The sequence below is a fragment of the Sus scrofa genome, chromosome 4, assembly GCF_054392235.1.
Source record: "Sus scrofa isolate SSC_HxYL_T2T_F1_AM1 chromosome 4, Sscrofa_HxYL_maternal_Yorkshire_Landrace_v2.0, whole genome shotgun sequence".
NCBI classification, from domain to species: Eukaryota; Metazoa; Chordata; class Mammalia; order Artiodactyla; family Suidae; genus Sus; species Sus scrofa.
This window is the reverse complement of record NC_139386.1, coordinates 31,164,374-31,187,437: the sequence shown is the minus strand read 5'-3', so window position 1 is coordinate 31,187,437 and position 23,064 is coordinate 31,164,374. Positions and strand designations below refer to the sequence as shown.

Here is a 23,064-nt window from a genome sequence, read left to right as displayed (position 1 = left end):
TACATATGCGCAATGGAATATTATTCAGCCATAAAAAAGAATGAAATAATGCCATCAGCAGCAACATGGATAGACCTACAAATTATCATGCTGAGTAAAGTCAGTCAGACAGAGAAAGATAAATATATGCTATCACTTATATGTGGAATCTAATAAAAATGATACAAAAAACTTATTTATGAAACAGAAGCTCACAGATTTCAAATCCAATCTTGTGGTTACCAAAGGGGAAACTGTGGAGGAGAATTGGGAAGATAGGAATAGCGTGTAAAATAAATAATTAACAAGAACCTACTGAATAGCACAGGGAACTCTACTGAACAGTTTCTAATAACCTACATGGGAATAAAGAATGGATATATGTATATGTATAACTGATTTACTTTGCTATATACCTGAAACTAACACAACTTTGTAAGTTAACTATACACCAATAAAACTTTAAAAAAAAAAAGAATAAAATGAATTTTTGTTAGAAAACTCTAACAAAGTCTGGTACAATTCTGAAGAAAATAGCTTCAAACTATTTTAAGGTGATTTTTGTTTATTGTGTTAATTTATTTAAAAATTGCTCTAAGGTCCATAACTCTTTATTTCTCTGACTATGATAAGTACTTCCAGTAATTTGAACATAGGGGCTATTTTAGAAGTGGGTACTTAAAATAGTCATAAATATAGCCACGTCTCTGTGATAAATGGTTTTAGACCAATTAGTGACATGCTCTATTGAATACTAATACCTCCCATGAAATGGCTTTAATACAAGTAAAATGACAGCTGCACTGTGCTGAAAGGACGCATAAAGCTTTGCATTTGATTGTCTCCAAGGTTACCATCTGTGCTGATCTGAAGTTTTAATGTGTGAGATTTCTCAACCCTCTGCAAAGACTATATTTTCAGTCAGGGTATCAGTAGGGTATAAAAGCAACTTGGAAGGCGCTTGTGCTATTTGATTTAAAGGCATGCTGACCTTAATCACTCAGTTGTTCTAGAGAGACATCTGTCACCTGTTAGAAATTTTGTGTGATGATTGCAGAAGTTTGACCCCACTTTGCATATTCAAACAGAAGGATGTTAGTTTACATATTTTACTACTAAACCATAGTTGGGAAAGATTGAGCAAAATAGGAAAAACGGATGACTTCTACTCAGTTTCCGTAATTAATATTTCATGATTAATATGCGAGTATCAGAAGTAATATGAGGCCTATAAATATGAGCAAAATTAAGTAAATAGTATTTTTATAGTTTAAAAGGAAAAGAGACAATGTGTTTTTGTTCAGCATTCTATAGAATTTTATATTTATTTCAGATAGTTAATTTTTAACGTTTATTATTTTTAATTTTACTAAAGTATGATTGACTTATAATGTGTTAGTTTCTGCTGTACTGTGAAGTGACTCAGTTATACATATATGTTTGTTATTTGCACGTTCCTTTCCATTATGGTTTATCACAGGATATTGAATATATTTCCTTCTGCTATACAGAAGGACCTGTTGTTTATCCATCTCATGTATAATTGTTTGCTTCTGATAACCCCAAACTCCCAGTCTCTTTCCTTCTCTTACCTTCCTTCCCCTTGACAACCACAAGTCTGTTCTCTGTATCTGTGAGTCTGTTTTAGTTTCATATATATGTTGATTTGTGTTGTATTTTAGATTCTACATTTAAGCAATAATCATATGCATTTGTCTTTCTCTTTCTGATTTACTTAGTATGATGATCTCTAGATCCATCCATGTTGCTACAAATGGCATTATTTCATTTTTTTCTAAGTAATATTCAACTGTGTGTCTATATCACATTTTCTTTATTCTTTCATCTGTCGATAGATATTTAGGTTGTTTCCATGTCATGGCTATTGTAAATACCCCTACTATCAACATAGAAGTGTACGTATCTTTTTGAATTATAGTTTTGTCTGAGTATATGCCCAGGAATGGGAATGCTGGGTCATTTGGCAACTGTCTTTTTTAGTTTTGGGGGAACCTCCATACTATTCTCCATAGTAGTTGTACTAATTTACATTTCCACCAAGAATGAAGGAGCGCTCCCCTTCCTCCACACCCCCTCCATCATTATTATTTGTATATTTTTTTAATGATGGCCATTCTGACTATCATTAAAGGTAGTACCTCATTATAGTTTTGATTTGCATTTCTCTAATAATTAGCAGTGATGAGCACCTTTTCATATGCATATTGGCCATCTGTATCAATGATGTTTATTTAATTTATTTTTTATATAATGATTTTTTTCCCATTATAGCTGGTTTACAGTGTTCTGTCAATTTTCTACTATACAGCATGGTAACCCAGTTACACATACATGTATACTTTCTTTTTTCTTTTTTCTTTTTTTTTTTTTTTTGCTATTTCTTGGGCCGCTCCTGCGGCATATGGAGGTTCCCAGGCTAGGGGTCCAATCGGAGCTGTAGCCACCGGCCTACACCAGAGGCACAGCAACGCGGGATCCCAGCCGCGTCTGCGACCTACACCACAGCTCACGGCAACGCCGGATCGTTAACCCACTGAGCAAGGGCAGGGACCGAACCCGCAACCTCATGGTTCCTAGTCGGATTCGTTAACCACTGCGCCACGACGGGAACTCCAGTTCTTTTTTCTTACATTATCATGCTCCATCATAAGTGAACAGACAGAGTTCCCAGTGCTACACAGCAGGATCTCATTGCTTATCCATTCCAAAGGCAATAGTCTGCATCTATTATTAAATGCATTCTCTGTCTCAGATGCTATGCTAGGCCTTGGGTGTACTAGGTTATGTTGAGACCTAGTATTTGTTCTCAAAGAACTTACAGTCTACAAGGAAATACAGACCCGCATCAAGGAATTAAACCACTGTTTCTGAAAGTTATCATGAATTAAGAACAAGGTGTTACGAAGGAACAAAGAGGTTATGCCTAATGAGGATTTGGGAAGTTTGGAAGCAATCCTATCTATGTTATCAGATCATTTCAAGTCTTATAAACCATCTTAAGGAATTGGGGCTTTATTACGAGGGCAAAATAGAGCAGTTAAAGGATTTGGGGGCAGACATCTATTACCATCAGCTTTTCCTTTTCCATCTTCCTCGTCATTATCATCATCAATACCATTAGTATTATTATTATTTTTTTAGGGTCACACCCATGGCATATGGCAGTTCCCTGGCTAAGAGTCGAATTGGAGCTACAGCTGCTTGCCTACACCACAGCCACAACAATGCAGGATCCAAGCGATGTCTGCAATCTACACCACAGCTCACAGCAACGCCGGATCCTTAATCCACTGAGCAAGGCCAGGGATCGAACCCGCATCCTCATGGGATACTAGTTGGATTTGTTTCTGCCGTGCCATATTGGGAACTCCTCGTTATTGTTTTTTCAACTCTTACTATGTTCCAGGCAATATTAAGTCCTTTTGCGCTTTAGTATTTTAACTCTCACCATAATCTTATGATAGAAAGACTATTAACACCCCTATTTTAAAAATAAAGAAATAAGCAAGCCAATGTACTTCATTTTCCTGAGATTGTAAGTTACCATGAAGTATAACTGGAAACCCCACCCAGGTTTGTTTGACCTCATTGTCCCGGTCTCTGTGTTCTACTGCTCTTATGTAGAAAATTATTCCATTCCATGAAGACCATCATTCCATAGTGTGCTGGAGGAGAATGTTTTGGATGAAAGCTAAACTAGAAAGGGAGCCTAGTTATGAGGTCATTGTTATTTCTCAGACATCAGAAGACAGTGGACAGAGGTAGTTTGGATGGAGAAGAGTGGACATATTCCAAAGATATCTCAAAAGTAGAATCAACCAGGCTTACGGATTAATTGGATGTGTGGAACAGTATTTCTGGTTTGAAAAATGAATACACTATAAGAAGTATATTTGTAAAATCTACTAGGTTTATTGGTACTCTAGGGAGCAGTAATGTCAGAAATATTAAACTTATACACTGCTGATCGGAATGCAAATTGGTACAACTTCTATGAAAGGCACCTGTATCTTTTCAGAAGTAAAAAATGTGCATGTTTTTGACTCAGAAACCTTACTTCCAGGTATTTATCAACAAACATGCATCTGCATTGTATCATATATATATATGTATATACAAAGATATACATAGCAGCATTGTTTGTAATTGCAGAATAACAGGTGTTAAATCTCCTTTGTATGAGACAGGCTAATAAAGTAAATCCATTCAGTTAAATGCTTTATAATCATTAAAGGCAATCAGGCATCCCTATATATGAATTGATAAGGAAATGTTGCATGTAGACATATAATTATGTACATATGTGAAAAAGCAAGGTGCAGAACAAAATGTGTGATAGGCTACCATTTTTTGAAAACCAAGCAGGTAGATAGATAGATAGATAGATAGATAGATAGATAGATAGATAGATATAGAGTTTGATATAGATAGAAATCCATAGAATATCTCTTTAAGAATAAAGACTGTCTTATATTTTCCTGAAGTCCTTGGGGTCCTGAAGTTAATAACACAAGTATGAGAATAAAATAAGAAAAAAACAGTTAATGCTTGACTTTGTAGCACAGGAAACTATATCCAATCTCAGAATAAAATGATGGAAGGATAATATGAGAAAAAGAATGTGTGTGTGTGTGTATGTAATTTTGTGCTACTTTGCTGTACAGTGGAAATTGGCACAGCATTGTAAATCAGCTATAATTTAAAAAATATGCGCAGGAGTTCCTGTTGTGGCTCAGCAGGTTAAGAACCCAATATAGTATCTGTGAGGATATGGGTTCGATCCCTGACCTTGCTCAGGGGGTTAAGGATCCAGTGTTGGTGCAAGCTGTGGCATAGGTTAAGGATGCAGTTTGGATCCAGTGTTGCTGTGGCTGTGGTGCATGCCACAGCCGAGGCTCTGATTCAGCCCCTAGCCGGGGGAACTTCCCTAGGCCGCAGGTATGACTGTGAAAAGAGAGAGAGAGAAGAAAAAAATACCTGCAAAAAAAAAAAAAAAGTTAATATTCAAACCATTATTTTTCAGTCATTCAAATCGTATTTCTGCTAAGGTATTGCATTTTAACCATTAGTCTGTTAACACTTGGGGAGTACTTTATACTTAGGAGTTTGGACATAAAAGACAATTCCTGATCCTTGAAAACTTATAGTTTATTTCAAGTAAAAATAATAAATATATATGAAAAATGATGTACACATTTTAATGCTGAGTATATTTTCATTGCTAAATTGAGTGTAGGTTAGTTCAGAAAGAGGTGAAAAGGGAGATTAGAGATACCTCAACTATGAGGTAGGAGTTCACAGGATCTGTGGGCCTTGTATTGATCCTTGAAGAATTCAGATACTTGTATTTAGAAAGGAAAGAAAACGTCAGGCCACAGAGAAGAATCAGTACTTTGTAGCACAGCAGGGCTCAGGGTTGAACATTGTAAGCTCAGTCTCCAGAGTAAGGAATCTGGGTCTGGAAATATCAATATTAGCATATAGGGTAACCAGAAAGCAAGGAAAAGGACTTTGATGTAATAAGAAATAGGAAATCATCCTTTAAACTCAAAATATTCTAATATCTTCTTGATAATTCATTTTGCTAACATTTATTTTGAATCTTTGGCATAAAAATGTTATTTCTATACTTAATGCATTTGATCCTTCATTTCATAACCATTTTTTCTTATAACACCTTAGTGGAATTAGAGTATATGTATCCTCATCACCTGTACATCATTTACACAAAATCGTCTCACCCAGTTTGAAATTATCCTATAGTGTTTAGTATCACTTTTGGGCTCCAAGCTCTCTTTTCTCTAGGAAAAACAATGTGATTTACTTACGAATACTTAAATAGTGTTTATGATCAAAACCCCTTAATCATTTTCCCTCTTCCAAGTAATTTTTTTTTTTTTTTGTCTTTTTGTTTTTTAGGGCTGCACCCACGGCATGTGGAGGTTCCCAGGCTAGGGGTCTAATTGGAGCTACAGCTGCTGGCCTATGCCACAGCCACAGCAATGCCAGATCTGAGCCACGTCTGCGATCTACACCACAGCTCATGGCAACATCAGATCCTTAACCCAGTGAGTGAGGCCAGGGATCGAACATGCAGCCTCATGGTTCCTAGTTGGATTTGTTTCCTCTGCGCCATGATGGGAACTCCAACTTACAAGTATTTTTTATAGGTTTACTATCTTAACTATGGGATATATAAAAACATACTTTAGTATATAGTTAAGTTGCTTAAATAGAGATTCATGGAATTTTAACTTTTTTTGTTTGTTTGTTTTTTAGGGCCGCACCTGCGGCATATGGAAATTCCCAGGCTAGGGATCGAATCAGCCACAGCCACAGCAACACCAGATCCCAGCCTCATCTGCAATGTACACCACAGCTCACAGCAACGCTGACCCACTGAGTGATGCCAGGGATAGAACCTGCATTCTCATGGATACTAGTTGGATTTGTTTCTGCCATGCCACAAAGGGAACTCCTGATTTTAATATCTTAAAGATAAAAAAGCATCTATGTATTTATGGAGTAGATTATGAAAACACTAATTTTGCTTAAGTCAGATCACTTTACAGAGGTTCTTTTATGCTATATAGCTAAATAGAGTAATTTCAACTAAACGAACATATGAGAATATAGTGTTCCTTTCAGCTGGATTTGAAGCCTAGAGTCTTATACATGAATAAAATGATCAGAAGACTTATTTGATAAAATTATTTGGTAAAATGTAATCCCGATAAGCCAATGTTTTGTTCAAGTGTTATTCATATTTTTAGTAAGTATGTCAAATGAGGAATCTTGTATTAAATTCATGTACCATTTTCCTTAACATTGTGCTGAAAGAGTGACCTAGAGAGAATAGTTGTGCCTATGCTTATACCTTACAGTCGTGGCTGGGCATTCAAGGAAAGTCAAATCATTCCATATATTTTGATGTATTGTATAACCGTGAATATATACTATCTTTCCCTTGTGACAGAGGAGCAGAATGTGGCTCTTAGTAATGTTTGAATTTTGGCTGAAAGCTATGAGTTCATACTTTAGTGTGAAGACTCAGTTGGAATTAGTATAAAGATTGTGAATCATCACAATAAACAGAAAATTTAAACTTGCCCGAAGGTCATAAAGATGTTTATTCTGGAAAGGTTGCATTGATAAGCAATGAATCATTTAAATGTCATTTAAAAGAATAACAAGCCCACTACCAAAGCCTTTGAAAACCTTTACATCATAGATGTGAACGTAACAGGCTTTTTTGTGTGTTTTGCATCTCAGTAAACTTTATTGGGTACCTCAAGAGTGTGTATGCTTTAGGAAATAAATCAGCTAGTTATAAGATGTAAATAAAAAGATGACATAATACCAAAATGAAAGTCAGAGTGATTATCGTGATTATGAATGGCCCCTATGAACTTTTTTTTGTGTGTGTGTTCAACTATTTTATTCTGATAAACATCTAGGTTGAAAATAAAAAAATGCAATTCCCTAATATTTTGTTTTTTACAAATCTATACCTAATATAAGCTTATCCAAATCCAAGTTGGTAGTGATTCCAGGTAAAGTACATTGAGAAAAGATTGCACTTTTTAACAATGCTGTCACCTCTTTAGGAAATCTTTCTGAACTTTAAGGACTAAAAACAAGGCTCTCTGAAAGAAAAATTGAACCAGACAGACAGAGTTCAACTGGCAAGGATAACTTAATTCAAGATTGTTGCAGTAGGGGAGAGAGCTTGAACTCAACTCTGCTGAAACAAAAGCCAGGAAGGTTTTTAAGTGCTGCAGTGAGCTACTAGAAAAGTCCTGGAGGATGTTAGTGGAAGGTTGGTCAATTTGATTAGGCGTTTGTGTTTGCTGATTGGCGCTAATGGAAGTGAGGCTCTGATCCTCCCACAAAGACACCTGAGAATAGAGTGCTATGCTATCCCCTTTGTGGTTACATTTCAAAGGGATGGCTCTCAGGCCCTTGAGAAGAACATTCCTAGACTGTAAAACTGAAAAGAGGCTTGAAGAAGGTAAACATTTCAAATGGGCAGAGAATAAATTTACAATGGCAATTTTTCTAAGGTAGATGTTCTAATAAAGGGGAGGTCAGAGACCCATAGTCAAGAAGAAACCCTCTAAAGTTTAGTGAGGCTGAAGGGAATGATAAGAGGCTGCCTTGGTTGACTCCTCACTTATATTAAGTTTTACCATATGCATTAACAGTATTTCACCATTTTTGACCTACAAAAACAAATTTCATATGGCTTGATCTAAGATCTTGGATCAAATTTCTTTGCACGTCATTTCTTCATTTTGCAGAAGTAAACACATCTGGAATTGTGGTCTTTGTTGCTCTTCCTGGTTGTATGTGTATTTCCATAAATATAGTAGGTATATGTCCGTGTGTGTGTTTATCAAAAACAAGTTAAAATTTAAAGTTGGCAAAAATGGAAAAATGGGTTAGTATAAAAAAAGGAGGCCTCAAGGCCTTGAATCGTTCTTTTTTTAATAATGATTTTTATTTTTTCCATTATAGCTGGTTTACAGTGTTCTGTCAGTTTTCTACTGTACAGCAAGGTGACCCAGTCACACATGCATGTATACTTTCTTTTTCCCACATTATCATGCTCCATCATAAGTGATTAGATATAGTTTCCAGTGCTGTATACAACAGGATCTCATTGCTTATCCATTCCAAAGGCAATAGTTTGCATCTATTAACTCCAAGTTCCAAATCCATCCCACTCCCTCCCCCTCCCCTTTGGCAACTACAAGTCTATTCTCCATGTCCATGATTTTCTTTTCTGTGGAAAGGTTCATTTGTGCCGTATATTAGATCCCAGATGTAAGTGATATTATATGGTATTTGTCTTTCTCTTTCTGACTTATTTCACTCAGTATGAGAGTCTCTAGTTCCATCTGTGTTGCTGCAAATGGCATTATGTCATTCTTTTTTATGGCCGAGTAGTATTCCATTGTGTATATATACCACATCTTTTTAATCCTTTCATTTGTCGATGGACATTTAGATCATTTCCATGTCTTGGCTATTGTGAATGAACATACAAGTGCATGTGTCTTTTTCAAGGAAAGTTTTGTCCGGATATATGCCCAAGAGAGGGATTGCTGGGTCATATGGTAGTTCTAGGTACAGTTTTCTAAGGTGTTTTCCATAGTGGTTGTACCAATTTACATTCTCACCAACAGTGCAGGAGGGTTCCCTTTTCTCCACACCCTCTCCAGCATTTGATATTTGTAGACCTGAATAGTTCTTAAAGAAATGTCACAAATTTGTTTCAGAGCTTCCCCTAAGTTAAAGCAGGGAAATAAGCATAAGTTGCAGTAATTCATCCCTATTGTTGAATAGGGTTTAAGCAAACCCGAAATTTAGGATAGTAGTTTTCCTGCTGTTGAGACATGACACATTTTTCCATTGAGTGCTCATAAGGGCAAAATTTTTATGTTGGCAATATTTCACTAAACCTAATAGCTGATTTTACAGGCCTGGTTTTTGCTTGTTTGTTTATCATTTTCTTTAATTATGTCCCTCAATGCGAACCTTTGGCAAAACCCCAAAGTATAATTCTGTAAAAGTAATTGTGTTAGGTATGAAAATAATTACATCCAGATACACAGTTCTCTAAGGATAGAAATTAAGACTGTCTCAAAGAGGGAGTTCCTGTTGTGGCACAGAAGCAAATCTGACTAGTCTCCATAAGGATGGATGCAAGTTTGATCGCTGGCCTCGCTCAGTGGGTCAGGAATCCAGTGTTGCTATGAGCTATGGTGTAGGTCACAGATGCAGCTTGGATCTGGTGTGGCTGTGGTATAGGCTGGAAGCTCTAACTCCGATTCCACCCCTAGCCTGGGAACTTCCATATACTGTTGGTATAGCCCTAAAAAGCAAAAAAAAAAAAAAAAGTATCTTGAAGAATGATACTTTTTTTGGGGGGAGAGAGGAGGGACAGTAATCAAACCCTTGATAAGAATCAGGTAATACAGATTGTGAGAGTTTATAAAGTTATCAGTTTGAGGAGCAGAATTTGGAGTTCCAATATCCTTAATAGATGTAAGTCCATATGCTTTAGTAGTGAACCAAGGGCAGGATGAACCTGAAAGCCTGCTGGAATGTAAGGAAGCGATGTAGGATATGGCCTTTTATCTCCTTACTTACTCCACTTGCTGTCAGGGCCTATTAAACTTAGAATCTATTAGAATTATAGTACTTTTGCTCTTCACAAATAGCTCTTTGTTTGCCTTTGAACATGCACAGCAATTTTCGTAGCGCATTTTATTTTTTACATGTTGGCATCTGTTTTAGACAGTGAATTCTCTGTGAGCAAAGATTATGCTTTATTAACCTTTGTGTCCTTAAGAACTTAGGGCCTGGTGAACAGTAGGGCACAAAAAATATTTTGTTGACTCTATGAATGATTTGGTTTTTTTGGGGGGGTTTTTTTTTGTGTGTGTGTTTTTGCCTTTTCTTGAGCTGCTCCCGCAGCATATGCTCCCAGGCTAGGGGTTTAATTGGAGCTGTAGCCACCGGCCTACGCCAGAGCCACAGCAACATCGGATCCGAGCCGAGTCTGCGACCCACACCACAGCTCATGGCAACGCCGGATCCTTAACCCACTGAGCAAGGCCAGGGATCAAACCCTCAACCTCATGGTTCCTAGTCGTATTCGTTAACCACTGCGCCACAACGGGAACTCTGCAAATGATTTAAGATAACTTAGGAAGTTTGATATTTAAAATTATTTATCAAATATATAAAATTACCAACGAACTATGGGTTAATTCTGCTTCCCCTCTGTCCCATGTTTGCCGCTTTCCAGTAGGTGCCACATCACTAAATACTGGAGATAAAGGTCATAGAGCCTCAAACATGATGGCAGACAATGCTAGTGTTGTCCCAAGACCCACTTTTCTCCCCTTCCTTTCTAATAGGCATCTGTTTGGGCAGATGGCTGACTAGAATAATGGTGAATTTTCCAGTCTCCCCTAGCATAGGACTGGTCACCTGACTACACTTTGGCCAGTGATATGCAAGTGGAAATGCCGTGTGTAAATAATTTTAGGGGGATGCATTCTTCTTTCCCACTTCCTACTTTCTGCTGGTTGGATGCAGACATACTCAAGGGACTCAGCATCCCTTTGGAGCATGACATGGAGCTATGTGCTGAGGATGGTGGAGCAACAGAAAAGGAGCCTCTATCCCTGGTGTCCATGGAGTTGCCATATCCATCTTGGACTTCTTAAGACTCAAGATTTGTTTCTATGAGAGAGAAATAAACTCTGCCATTTTTAAGCCACTTTAATTTTTGTGTGTCTGTGTGAAACTTGCAGCCAAACATGATGATAGTGGTTTGGGCATATTTTCTTTAGAAATCCTTCCTAAATCTCTTAAGAATAGAGTGGAAGCCCTTCTTCTTTGCTCCCATATACTTTGTGTAAACCTTTCTTACCTTTTTTTTTATTACAATTATTGTGTTTTCATAAAACATTATTTGAAGGCAGCAATGATATACTCCTGTGTCATACATCTTTATCCCAGAACTGTACCTAGGATAGCCTAAATGCACACAGTATATGTTCAGTGAATGTCTGTCACAGAATAGGATTAGTGACCTGAACTAATTAAAGTGCCTAACACAGTACCATGGAATGAATTGTACCCTAAGAAAATTTTGGTTCAACATATAGAACATTGTACACAGTATATGTTCCCAAAAAAGTATGTGGAAATGTTTAGTGTGCTTTTAGCACACCGCTTATCTCCCGAGTGTTATTCAATATAAATTCTTTTTTTTTTTTTTTTTTTGTCTTTTTTTTTGCTATTTCTTGGGCCGCTCCCACGGCATATGGAGGTTCCCAGGCTAGGGGTCCAATCGGAGCTGTAGCCACCGGCCTACACCAGAGCCACAGCAACGCGGGATCTGAGCCGCGTCTGCAACCAGCACCACAGCTCACGGCAACGCCGGATCGTTAACCCACTGAGCAAGGGCAGGGACCGAACCCGAAACCTCATGGTTCCTAGTCAGATTCCTTAACCACTGCGCCACGACGGGAACTCCTCAATATAAATTCTTATTCACTCAGATGTAGTAATGTGTGATTTTTTAAAATGTTGTGCTAAGGAACTGTTTTTTTCAGTATCTGCTGTGGGCTAATCAAGATCTTTGTTCTGATCCTTTTATCACACGTATGTAAAACTGATTTAGGAGTTCCTGTCAAAGCTCAGTGTAAATGCATCTGACTAGCATCCATGAGGACACAGTTTCAATCCCTGGCCTTGCTCATGGGTTGAGGATCCGGCATTGCTGTGAGCTGTGGTGTAGGTCGCAGACGTGTCTCGGATCTTACATGGCTATGGCTGTGGTGTAGGGTGATAGCTACAGCTCCTATTTGACCCCTGGCCTGGGAACCTCCATATGTGGTTGGCGCGGCCCTAAAAAGACAAAAAAAAAAATAAAACAAACAAAAAACTGGTTTAAAGAGCATAATTGGTTGATCCTATGGAGAAAATATTTTGTGCTTCTAAAATATGTTTTGTTCTTTCCTTGCATTCTCTCCATCAAGGAATCAATGTCTTATTAATCTTTCAACTTGTTCCCCTCCCCCGCCAAAAAAACCCTTTAGTTCATTTTAAGCTTGGTTTAATGTTCTTTGGTTTATGACACCTTATATTTTAAGAAAAAAATTCATATTATCTTTTTTATGTCTTATTACCATAACAAAACTATTGACAATGAAATAAATCTGTGAAAAGTTATATTGACTGAGTACTAAAGATAGCACTTTCTTCCTTTTCTCTGTAGGTCTTCTTAAACTGTGAGTAACTAAGTGGCTTGTGTATCATTCCGGCAGCAAAGCTAAAATTCCCAGCTGTCTTGTCTACTTGACCTACTCATTCCCTGCTTGGAAACCAAGAGAAGACTGCTCCACAAGACTCCTCCATAAATTGCTGCCATGTCTGTATCGAATTTATCATGGTAAGTGAATGGCTTTCTAACTTTAAATGCAAATACATGGATATTATAAAGCAATGTTTTGTAAGTTGCACAGTCAGAACTAAAGCAGAGAACTTAAAAGTCTGTTTTCAAGGGCGTTCCCGTTGTGGCGCAGCGGAAATAAACCTGACTAGTATCCATGAGGATGTGGATTCGATCCCTGGCCTCGCCCAGTGGATTAAAGATCTGGTGTTGCAGTGAGCTGTGGTGTAGGTCACAGATGAGGCTCGGATCCCGCATTGCTGTGGCTGTAGGCCAGCAGCTACAGCTCTGATTTGACCCCTAGCCTGGGAACTTCCATATGCCGTGGTGCAGCCATAAAAAGTAAAAAAAAAAAAGTCTGTTTTCAAGAGTTTGTTATCCCTACGTTAGATTGAGGAAAGCAACCTGGTATTTAAAGTTTGACCTTCCAGCACTGTGGTGTCTGGGACTCTGGGAAGAGTTCAAGCCTGCTGCTGAATCCCAGTGACATCCAATGCCTTTCTTTCCAGCACACCCTGGGGAGAGAGGAATAGGAATAAAATATCCTTTCAAGTTGCTATCCACTGTCATCTTCCTAGATTCAAAACTGAGAAGTTGTAAGGGTGGGATAGACATTTTCCATCAATACTTTTCTTCAGGTTTCCTATTACAACAAATCCACCCAAATTAAACTGAATAGAACTCACATAATGAAGAGAAAATTCCTTTATAGATTCATATCTAAATAGCTGGCATTTTGAATAATCTTTGACTTATACTTCATGTTTAAAAGCTGTTTGTGATTTTTAAAAAGAGGCATGAAGATACTTTTCTGGCAAGTAAACATCAACTTTCTTCTGGCCATGGAGTACTAGAAGGGGTGAATTTGAAGCCATTTTATTGTACTTTGGATTTTTTTCTGTATATTAAGAGCTGAATAAGTGATATTATGTGAATTGATAGTATTTAGTATGTGAATGTAAGAAAAACCTGGCAATCTTTTCTTGTTTCCTTAAGAGCTCATCTCATCCTTGTCTTCAATTTGTGCTGGAAACAGCATGAGATTAGAACCAGTTTCCACAGTTTAAGTCCATGCATTTATTTTTAGTTAAGTAAGCAATTTCTTTAGGGCAAAGGGTGGAATCATTTGTTTAGATTTAGAGTTGTATTTCTGAAGGACCTATCTGTATGGATGCCCTAGAATATGTCCTTGGATCCCTGCACATACTGGGTGCTAAAGATCTCAGTTTGAAAAAAATAAAAAAGGATTAAAGAAGCTGAAAAATATCCTGTAAAAGTAAATGAAAAAGTATTTAAGTTGTAAATTATTACTACAAAATGTTTTCTTTTACATTATTATGAAAATAAAAATCATGAAAATTTTAAAACTAAATAATTTCTGTAAAACTTGTGAGTCCCTTCAAACCCTGGGAGATATTAGGAACAATGTATTTAAAAGACTTATACCTCTGGGAGACACGTGTATTGGGTTGGGAGGGGAACAGGACAGGGGAAAAAAGAGTAGGGGTGAGGAAAGAGGAGAAAAGGGTTGGGGGAAGAGAAGATGAATAAGAAGCGGGAGAGGGAGAATGAAACATAGATGGAGTTGTCATATCTCAGGGTAGGCTGGGCTGTGACCTGACTCACAGAGACAGGACAGGACTAACACTGGAGCTTGTCCTTAGTTTGTGCCTCAATTAACAGATGCCTTGGAGTTCCCATTGTGGCCCAGTGATCACAGACCCAAAAAGTATCCATGAGGATGTGGGTTCGATCCCTGACCCTGCTCAGTGGGTTAAGGGTCTGGCGTTGCCGTGAGCTGTGGTGTAGGTCACAGAAGCAGCTTGGATCCTGCATTTTTGTGGCTGTGGTGTAGGCTGGCAGCTACAGCTCCGATATGACCCCTAGTCTGAGAACTTCTATATGCTGAGGGTGCAGTCCTAAAAGACAAATAAACAAAAGAAACAAAAAACCCCCAAAACCAGATGCTTTGATGTGATGGAATGATTTGATTAGGGCCACCCAAACCAATGAACTCCACACAACGAGAGAGGTTGTGTCTTGTGCTTCCAGTCCAGTTGTGGAGCCTGGGTTTTAGAATTTAGTGGATGTCCTATTCATCTGTGTTGTGGAAAAGGGCAGAGTAGTAATTCATGTTTTTATTCTGAAAGAGAATTTATGATTATGAGGGTATCTTAGAGAATTCATATTGCTGAAATTTCTTAGAATTCTTTCCATGTTAAAGGTTCATATTTTACCGAAATAATTCTTGGATACCTTCATTTAACAGTGCTCTTCATTCTGGTTTATATTTAGGAAGCTCTTCATTTGTTTTAACGGTTATCACCCTATCATACAACTGTGTGTGATCTGGCACTTCCATTCTCCCTCTTAGAATTTAGACTCCCCACACACTGGCAAGAAAGAAGTCTGGAAAGGAATTCTAAGCTATGCAAAACAAGTCACTGATTTATTTCACTTACACCTAGCTTAGAAGTCATTCATCTTCATTTTTCACATTAACCTTTGTAATTCTTTTACATTTCCTAAAATTTCTAATCTATAATTTGGGAACCATTATCTTATAAATGTTTGAATACGGATGCATAGTAACTCATCACTCCTCTGTGAGAGTTTCTCACAGAGCTCCATTAATTTAGTGAAATTTTTATGGTCAAGGGTCTGGCTTTCTGATTGGAAATCCAGAAACTAACATGTGAAACTACTTCCTGACATTGGAAAATAAACTGGGTTTCCAAACTGTTAACTTAAAACAAGGTATGTATGTAACTTTTAAGTGCATGGGATGCTTGCTTTGGCCTGACTAGTGCATCCTTACTCTTCTAGAAAGCTATCTGGGAATCTAAATCAGAAGTTTGGCTGATGTCACATCATCATGGCAAGGAGAGCTATATTCTTCAAGTGTTCGAAGGAAACAGGATGGGGTGTGCCTGGCAGGATATACCTGTCAGTAAGGGGTGTATCTGCCAGACACCACCATCTGCTTCTCAGGGCAGCTTCTTCGTGGCTAGGAGTTAGCGGAATAATGCTGTCAGTGTATGTCTCTAATTCCTCTAGTGCACCTCTCCCAGACTCTCTTCTGCTTGGCTTTCTCATTAATGTTAGCACACATTTATAGTCAAAACCTTCTTCCATCCCGGCAGCTTGCTGCCCACCATGGTGTTGTACATACCTAACCATAACCATGTGTTGATTTTAATATTTAATGCCGAGGCTTAATGGAAGGAAGAGTACCTAATCATGATCCTCAGTTGTGACTGAGTGTAACCTCAGATTTAGAAAATATCGGTCTTGGAGTTCCCGTCATGGCTCAGTGGTTAACGAATCTGACTAGGAACCACGAGGTGCAGGTTCGATCCCTGGCCTCGCTCAGTGGGTTGGGGATCTGTGGTGTAGGTCACAGACGCCGCTTGGATTAATGTTGCTGTGGCTGTGGTGTAGGCCGGTAGCTGTAGATCCAATTCAGCCCCCAGCCTGGGAACCTCCATATGCCGTGGGTGGTGCAGCCCTTTAAAAAAAAAAAAGAAAATATAGGTCAAGGTACTTAACATTCATCTTTACAACTATCCAAGCAACATTCCCAGCTTTTAAAAACCAGTATAAGAAAATTATCTTTTTAGATGCTAAAAGTGAAAATTTTCTTTTTCTAGAAGTTATGTGTATGACCCTTGAAAAAATGTAAAAGAATTAGGCCCTCTCATTCAGAATCTCAAAAAGCAATTCAATCTAGGAAACTTGCAGTTTCCCAGAAAGGATACAGTGTCCGGCAAGTAAGGCGAGTGCAGGAATTGATTATGCGTCACCTAGTGACAGAGAGCAGATGTTTTGTGAATCTTTCCCTTAAGAAATAATTGTCAGAGGGAGGCAATGATTGAGTTGATGCTGATTGAGATAGAGATGAAGGGATATAGAGAATCCTTTGAGACATCCACAGACAGGGGAGAGGTTCCAGGGTATAATCTGAGGGGAAGAATTGTTGCAGGTAGCAGAGACTATTAGCAGGAGACATGGAGAGGTACAGAGTTGAGAAAGGGTCCTGTGTCTGTAGCACAAAGAGGGAAACGATGTGATGCAAGGGGGGCTTGGGAGGACTTTCAGTGTTTCCTTTGCTGAAAATCATCCTCAATCCCTCCTTTTAAAAGTGCTTTTAGGAGTTTTCTTCGTGGCACAGCAGAAACAAATCCGACTAGGAACCATGCATGGGGTTGCAGGTTTGATCCCTGGCCTCGCTCAGTAGGTTAAGGATCCAGTGTTGCCGTGAACTGTGGTGTCGGTGGCAGATGCAGCTCGGATCTGTGGCTGTGGTGTAGGCTGGCAGCTGTAGCTCTGATTTGACCCCTAGCCTGGGAACCTCCATATGCCATGGGTGCGGCCCTAAAAAGAAAAAAAAAGCGAAAAAAAGCTTTTATAACATATATAGATATATATATATTATACGTATATAACATAGTACATGTATACGGATTTTTTTTCTTTTTTTCTTTTTAGGGCCACACCTATAGCATATTAAAGTTCCCAGGCTAGGGGTTGAATCGGAGCTGTAGCTGCCAGCCCTACGCCACAGCCACAGCAACACCAGATCCCAGCCGCAAATGCCACCTTCACCACAGCTCACAGCCACACCAGATCCTTAACCCACTGAGCAAGGCCAGGGATTGAACCCAAATCTTCATGGATCCTAGTCAGGTTCATTACCACTGAGCCACAACAGGAACTCCAGAATATTCTAGAACAGAATTTTCAAAGCATGCCATCTCAGCAAATATTATCAAGTGTGAAAAGTTACATGGCAATTGCCATGTACTAGGCACTTGTTGAAGATACTTTGTCCACATGCTCCTCCCAACAACCTTATTAGGAATGTAAAATTGTTATTTTTTGCATTTCCACAAATGGAAAAGTTAGGCACAGAAAGTTAAGTAGTTTGCCCGTTATGATGCAGCCATTCCTTAATGGATAGAACATGAAGGCAGGTGGCCATTTGGTGTTGCTAACCCCAAACTACCTGCGTGAAAACAAATAGTATCCATGTAAGAACAATATCCATACTGTGTATATGTGCTGTGTATAGGGTGCTTCAAGAAACACCCTTGTTCCCAATTCCAACCAGGATGTTTCCTTTCATTTTCTCCCACGTAGATGTCCTAGAGCCTCTCCTGGAGGAAAGTGAGGGTGTGGCTCTGAGAACACTAGCAGGCATTAGCAAGAGTAGGGGGGGGGTACCAGATGGGAACAGGAAATTGGGGAGCCCCTAATTTCCCCGGGGGAGGCAAGGAGGCTGTCACAGAACAGAAACTTGGTTGAACTTCCAAAATCACATCAAGTGAACTACCTAAACTTATTAAATATAAATCTTAGTTCCACCTGCTGTGTTCCAGGCTAGAAATTGTCAGGTTTGGGAGTTCCCGTTGTGGTGCAGCAGAAATGAATCCGACTAGTATCCATGAGGATATGGGTTCAATCCCTGGCCTCACTCAATGGGTTCATGATCCAGCGTTGCCATGAGCTGCGGTGTATGTCACAAACAAGGCTTGGAGCCCAAGTTGCTGTGGCTGTGGCCGGCAGCTGTAGCTGGGATTTGACCTCTAGCCTGGGAACTTCCATATGCCTTTTTTTTTAGGGTGCAGCCCTAAAAAAACAAACAAACAAAAAAACCACCAGTCATGTTTTCAGTGAGATACAAAAGAAACACAATAGAAAGATCCCAGCCCTTTGCTATATAGTTAAATTGAAATGGCTCTTCAATTCCTCATCTCATACACACCCTTCACTACTAAATCTGATGCCTTCCACTCCCCGGACCCTCCTGCACCCTAAACTTCCATTATTTTATTGTTACATATGTGAACCAATCTTTAGAGAGATTCTAGTAGGGGCTCAACTGACTTTGCCAAATGACACCTTTTTGACCCTAAATTATTTTTTATTGCGATGCCTGACCACACTTCAACTTTTGTCCCACAGTATCTTAAAGATGTTATGGCCCCTTGCAGAAGTGAAAGTAATTCAACTAGAGCCAGATAGGGGAGAAAGAGGACAGTGGGTGAAAGTAAGACGCCAAATAACCACCTGGAATCTATTGAGTATCTGTACTGTGCCATGTGCTATGCCCTCTGCTAAGAACAGGGCCGTGTTGATGGAAAGTAAAGGACTGCTCTTCAACTCTTCAAGGAGCTCACAGTTTAGCTCAGACGACTAAATTCGGTTAACCCCTGAACAACATGGGTTTGAACTGTGCAGGTTCACTTAATATGCAGATTTTTTTCAATACAATTCGCCTTTGGTATCTGCAGATGTGGAAACTGCAGATATGAAGGTCTACTACCGGCCTTGAGTGTGGTGGATTTTGGTATCATTGGCAGGTCCCTGAACCAATCCTCCGCGAAGCCGAAGGGATGCCTGTAATTAGATAACAGGTCAGATGGCGTTACGTGCTCTGAAAGGATGTCCAACGTGTTTTAAAAATCAAAATGGATATTTGTTTTTCTCCTTGAAAAGAAATGCCTTGTTGTTCAGACACACAGAGCACAGCATTTATTTCTAAAACAAATATACTAATTACAAAGAGTCAAAAACTATAGAAATTATAAAACAGAAACTTGCTAAATTCTACCATTCATAGAAAACCACTCTTATAAATGCTGAGGTGTATTCTTTTCTGCATATACTCACATCTTTTTGCAAAAAATGAACTCAAATCACACATGATATTTTGCTGTCTCCTGTGTTTTACTGAATGATTTCTAAGACCCTCTCTCTCTTTGAAGGGTATAGAATGACGTCATCACGTATAACGGCTGGTATCGTTGTATGACAGCAGTTACTTATTTCACTCATCCAGATTAGACCTTCATGTGTTTTCTAATTTTTGTTATTACTATTGTAAATACTTCTTCTTGAGATGAAAATTATTCAAGTATTGCTGGATCTCAAGGTACCATGCCATTTAAAGTACCTGACAAGGCCTTATCCTTTTTTTTTTTTTTCCCTTTTTTCATCAGAAACTTTTATTTCAAGTTAAAGTATTTGGAGCAAATCTGATGTCTACTTTGGAGCTATATTTCTTCATACATTTGTTTTTTAAATTTTGTATGATTGTTATTGTTTTTATTATAGTTGATTTAGTGTTCTGTCAATTTCTACTGTACAATAAAGTGACCCAGTTCTTTTTCTCACATTATCCTCCATCATGTTCCATCAAAAGTGACTGGATATAGTTCCCTGTGCTATATTCTTATTCTAGCTCCCTGAATTGTGCACATCAAGGGCATGGAGAAAATAGGGATTTCTGAGAAAGGGTCTTGTCAGCTCATCCCCTTCTTTATTCTAAAAAAATGAAATATATGCTAACCCTTTCACCAGATTTGGTTCCTCATAAACATTGAAAATGTGCTCATACCTGTCAGAGAAGTGTTTTCCTGCAGCTGAATCAGTGATTTTATCTAAAGTCAACAAAATATTCTATTATGTACGCCTGTAGGTTAGGAATAGGACAAAATGATCGATATATTGTAATCAGTGTATGTGTAAGTTATTGATGTATTGACTAAATTTAGAAGTTGCGAAGTGGTGACTGGTCTTTATTGAATATGCTTATGGTATAAAATGCTATTACAAATGTTGGCGAGTTTAGTAATGCTCTAATAGGAGATTAAAACTAATTCCAGTTATCTTCTTTACCTAAATATAGTGTTAGGATCCTTGAATTGAAAGGTGCAAAATTTGCTTTGTCAGATTATTCACATTATTTATAGTATTTTAATCTAAGTGCTTCTTTAATGAATAAATGAAGAACTGTATCATTCTCTATCATTCTTTGGCACCTGCATGTAGGAGAAAAAAAAACTTCTGTATGAGACAGAGAAGCAGCTTATATATTCTAAAGGAACCAAGGTGGAGTGGAGAGGGAGGAGCTCAGAAAAATCAAGATCTTTCCTCAAATTACCTGAACCACTCTTCTGCAAAACACTTGTCCTATTTACACTGTTAAGTGGTAGGCTCTCAGGGACAGGATCTGCAGTGGCAGAGGAAGTAGAGATTTGAATTGTCTCTATTTTTGGAGGGATCAGAACCCACTGCTGAGGCGGGGGGCGGGGGTGATACTCGGAAGTAGAGATTGCAAGTTAAGTTTTCACCCTGAGTTTTACAGTAAAGGTTAAAAGTCAGTTGTCCACAGCTTATTATTTGAGATGAGGGAAAAATTAAATGGTTAGACATAAATATAAAGTTAATGCTTCTAACTAAAAAAAAGAGAGAAGAACTTGGAGTGATAGGAAAGGTTCAGTTGGTGAGATACTGCTGAGTATTTCTCTGCATGCTAAGTCCATGTTGAATGAATGAGTGATGTTTCATGGTGCTGAGAGGGGATAGTGGGTTTGAGAACCTGAAACTGAATCTTCCTCTAAGTGTGGATGTTCAGCTTTTGAAGGAATAGATCCAGAACATGGAAGAAGAGTAAGGTAAGCTTAGTTTAGGGGAGAACAAATAAGGAAAAAATAAGCTCAGAGAGGAAGAGAGGAGAGAATGAAATAATTACAATGAAAACCCTGTGTGGGGAGTTCCCTTCATGGCTCAGTGGTTAACAAACCTGACTAGGATCCAGGAGGTTGCTGGTTCGATCCCTGGCCTCGTTCAGTGGGTTAAGGATCCTGTGTTGCCCCGAGCTGTGGTGTAGGTCACAGATGCACCTCAGAAGTAGCTCCGATTCAACCCCTGGCCTGGAAACTTCCATATGCCACGGGTGCGGCCCTAAAAAGCAAAAAAAAAAAAAAAGAAAGAAAACCCTGTGTGTATCCCAGATTACGCAATCCTTTAAGCTATAGTGAAGTAATTTGGATAAAAGTCAATTTGCCAAATTCTGAAAATTTTCAATATGTCTTTCTATTCATAATATGCCCTTTCAAATAGAAATCTGGAGTTCCCATTGTGGCTCAGTGGAAATGGTTCTAGCTAGCATCCATGAAGATGCAGTTCTCATCCCTGGCCTTGCTCAGTGGGTTAAGGATGCAGCATTGCTGTGAGCTGTGATGTAGGTCGCAGATGTGGCTGGGATCTGGTGTTGCTGTGGCTGTGGCATAGGCCAGTGGCTACAGCTCCAAATTGACCCCTAGCCTGGGAACCTCCATATGCACAGGTACAGCCCTTAAAAAAAATGGCAAAAAATAAAAATAGAAATCCCTTCATTATTAACATGGTTAATACAATTTTGATTTAGGCTTGGCACTTTAAGTAAACACATTATATTTTTAGTATCCCTGACTATTTTTGGCTTTGAGCTATGTGACTTTAGAAATAGCTTTATAAGTATTAAAGATTTATAGGAAACCTCCTGATATTTTTCTCCCTATATCTACCTCAAATTCTTTCTCCTTGAATAATCAAATAATTAGAAAAACATAAGATTTTATTTTTTTTTTAAATACTAATGCCAACTAGACATGAATCACATTTTGAAGAAAACTGGTAAGTTTTGGTCTGCTTAGAGGAGTTTGCTTTCCTGTGGAATTAATGAGTCTGAGGTTGCAGGTTCAATTCCTACAGGGGCCAATTAGTTGCACTCTCATTCAAGACCAAAGCCTACACCTGTGACTTTGACCAGCCCTCCTTCCCAAACTCATGGTTTGTCACAAGTCATTAGAAACATTTGATTGGTAACCACCAACTCACTATCAGTATTGGGAAAAAAAAAAAAAAAAAAAAAAACACGCTAAAATCAAGTGCTCTTTAGAGATTGAGAATCAGTCACATGTATCATCTTCCTTTTGAATATCATCCAGGTCTATAAATATGCTTTGAAATATGTCTTTTCAACATTCTCAAAGGAACCGTAATTTACTCTGTTGTGAAACCACCACAGTGAATAAAATCACAGACGTATTTACTTAGACTGTAGAGACTTTTACATAAAACTGGGCAGTCCATTCTGACCCTTAATAATGGAGTTACTAATCACTAGTTCTTTTTGGACTTGAATAATTGAGGTGAAGACCAGTAAATGGTCTGTGAAATAACTTTAGTTATTAAAATAGTTATATAAGCTAAGTTATGTTATTTTCAGTGTGAGCCAAATTAAATTGTCCATGAAATCTTAA

The 23,064-nt window shown here is 38.4% G+C and overlaps 1 protein-coding gene and 1 long non-coding RNA gene across 10 annotated transcripts in view; both read left to right on the top strand.

Moving 5' to 3' along the window:
* OXR1 (oxidation resistance 1) overlaps positions 1-23,064 on the top strand; it is a 519,861-nt gene that overhangs the window by 83,739 nt on the left and 413,058 nt on the right. For all 8 annotated transcript variants that reach the window (XM_013996555.3, XM_013996553.3, XM_085021886.1 and 5 more), the window contains exon 2: positions 12,800-12,973. In XM_013996555.3, coding sequence (XP_013852009.2) covers positions 12,951-12,973 — 23 coding nt within the window. In that variant the 5' untranslated portion in view covers positions 12,800-12,950. The remainder of the gene's footprint in view (positions 1-12,799; positions 12,974-23,064) is intronic.
* Positions 15,089-21,174, top strand: LOC146403747 (uncharacterized). 2 transcript variants are annotated; one of them, XR_014843520.1, is made up of 2 exons: positions 15,089-17,184; positions 17,626-21,174. It is a non-coding gene; the product is annotated as an uncharacterized LOC146403747 (long non-coding RNA). The 2 variants fall into 2 exon arrangements; XR_014843521.1 differs by having other exon boundaries at positions 15,945-17,177.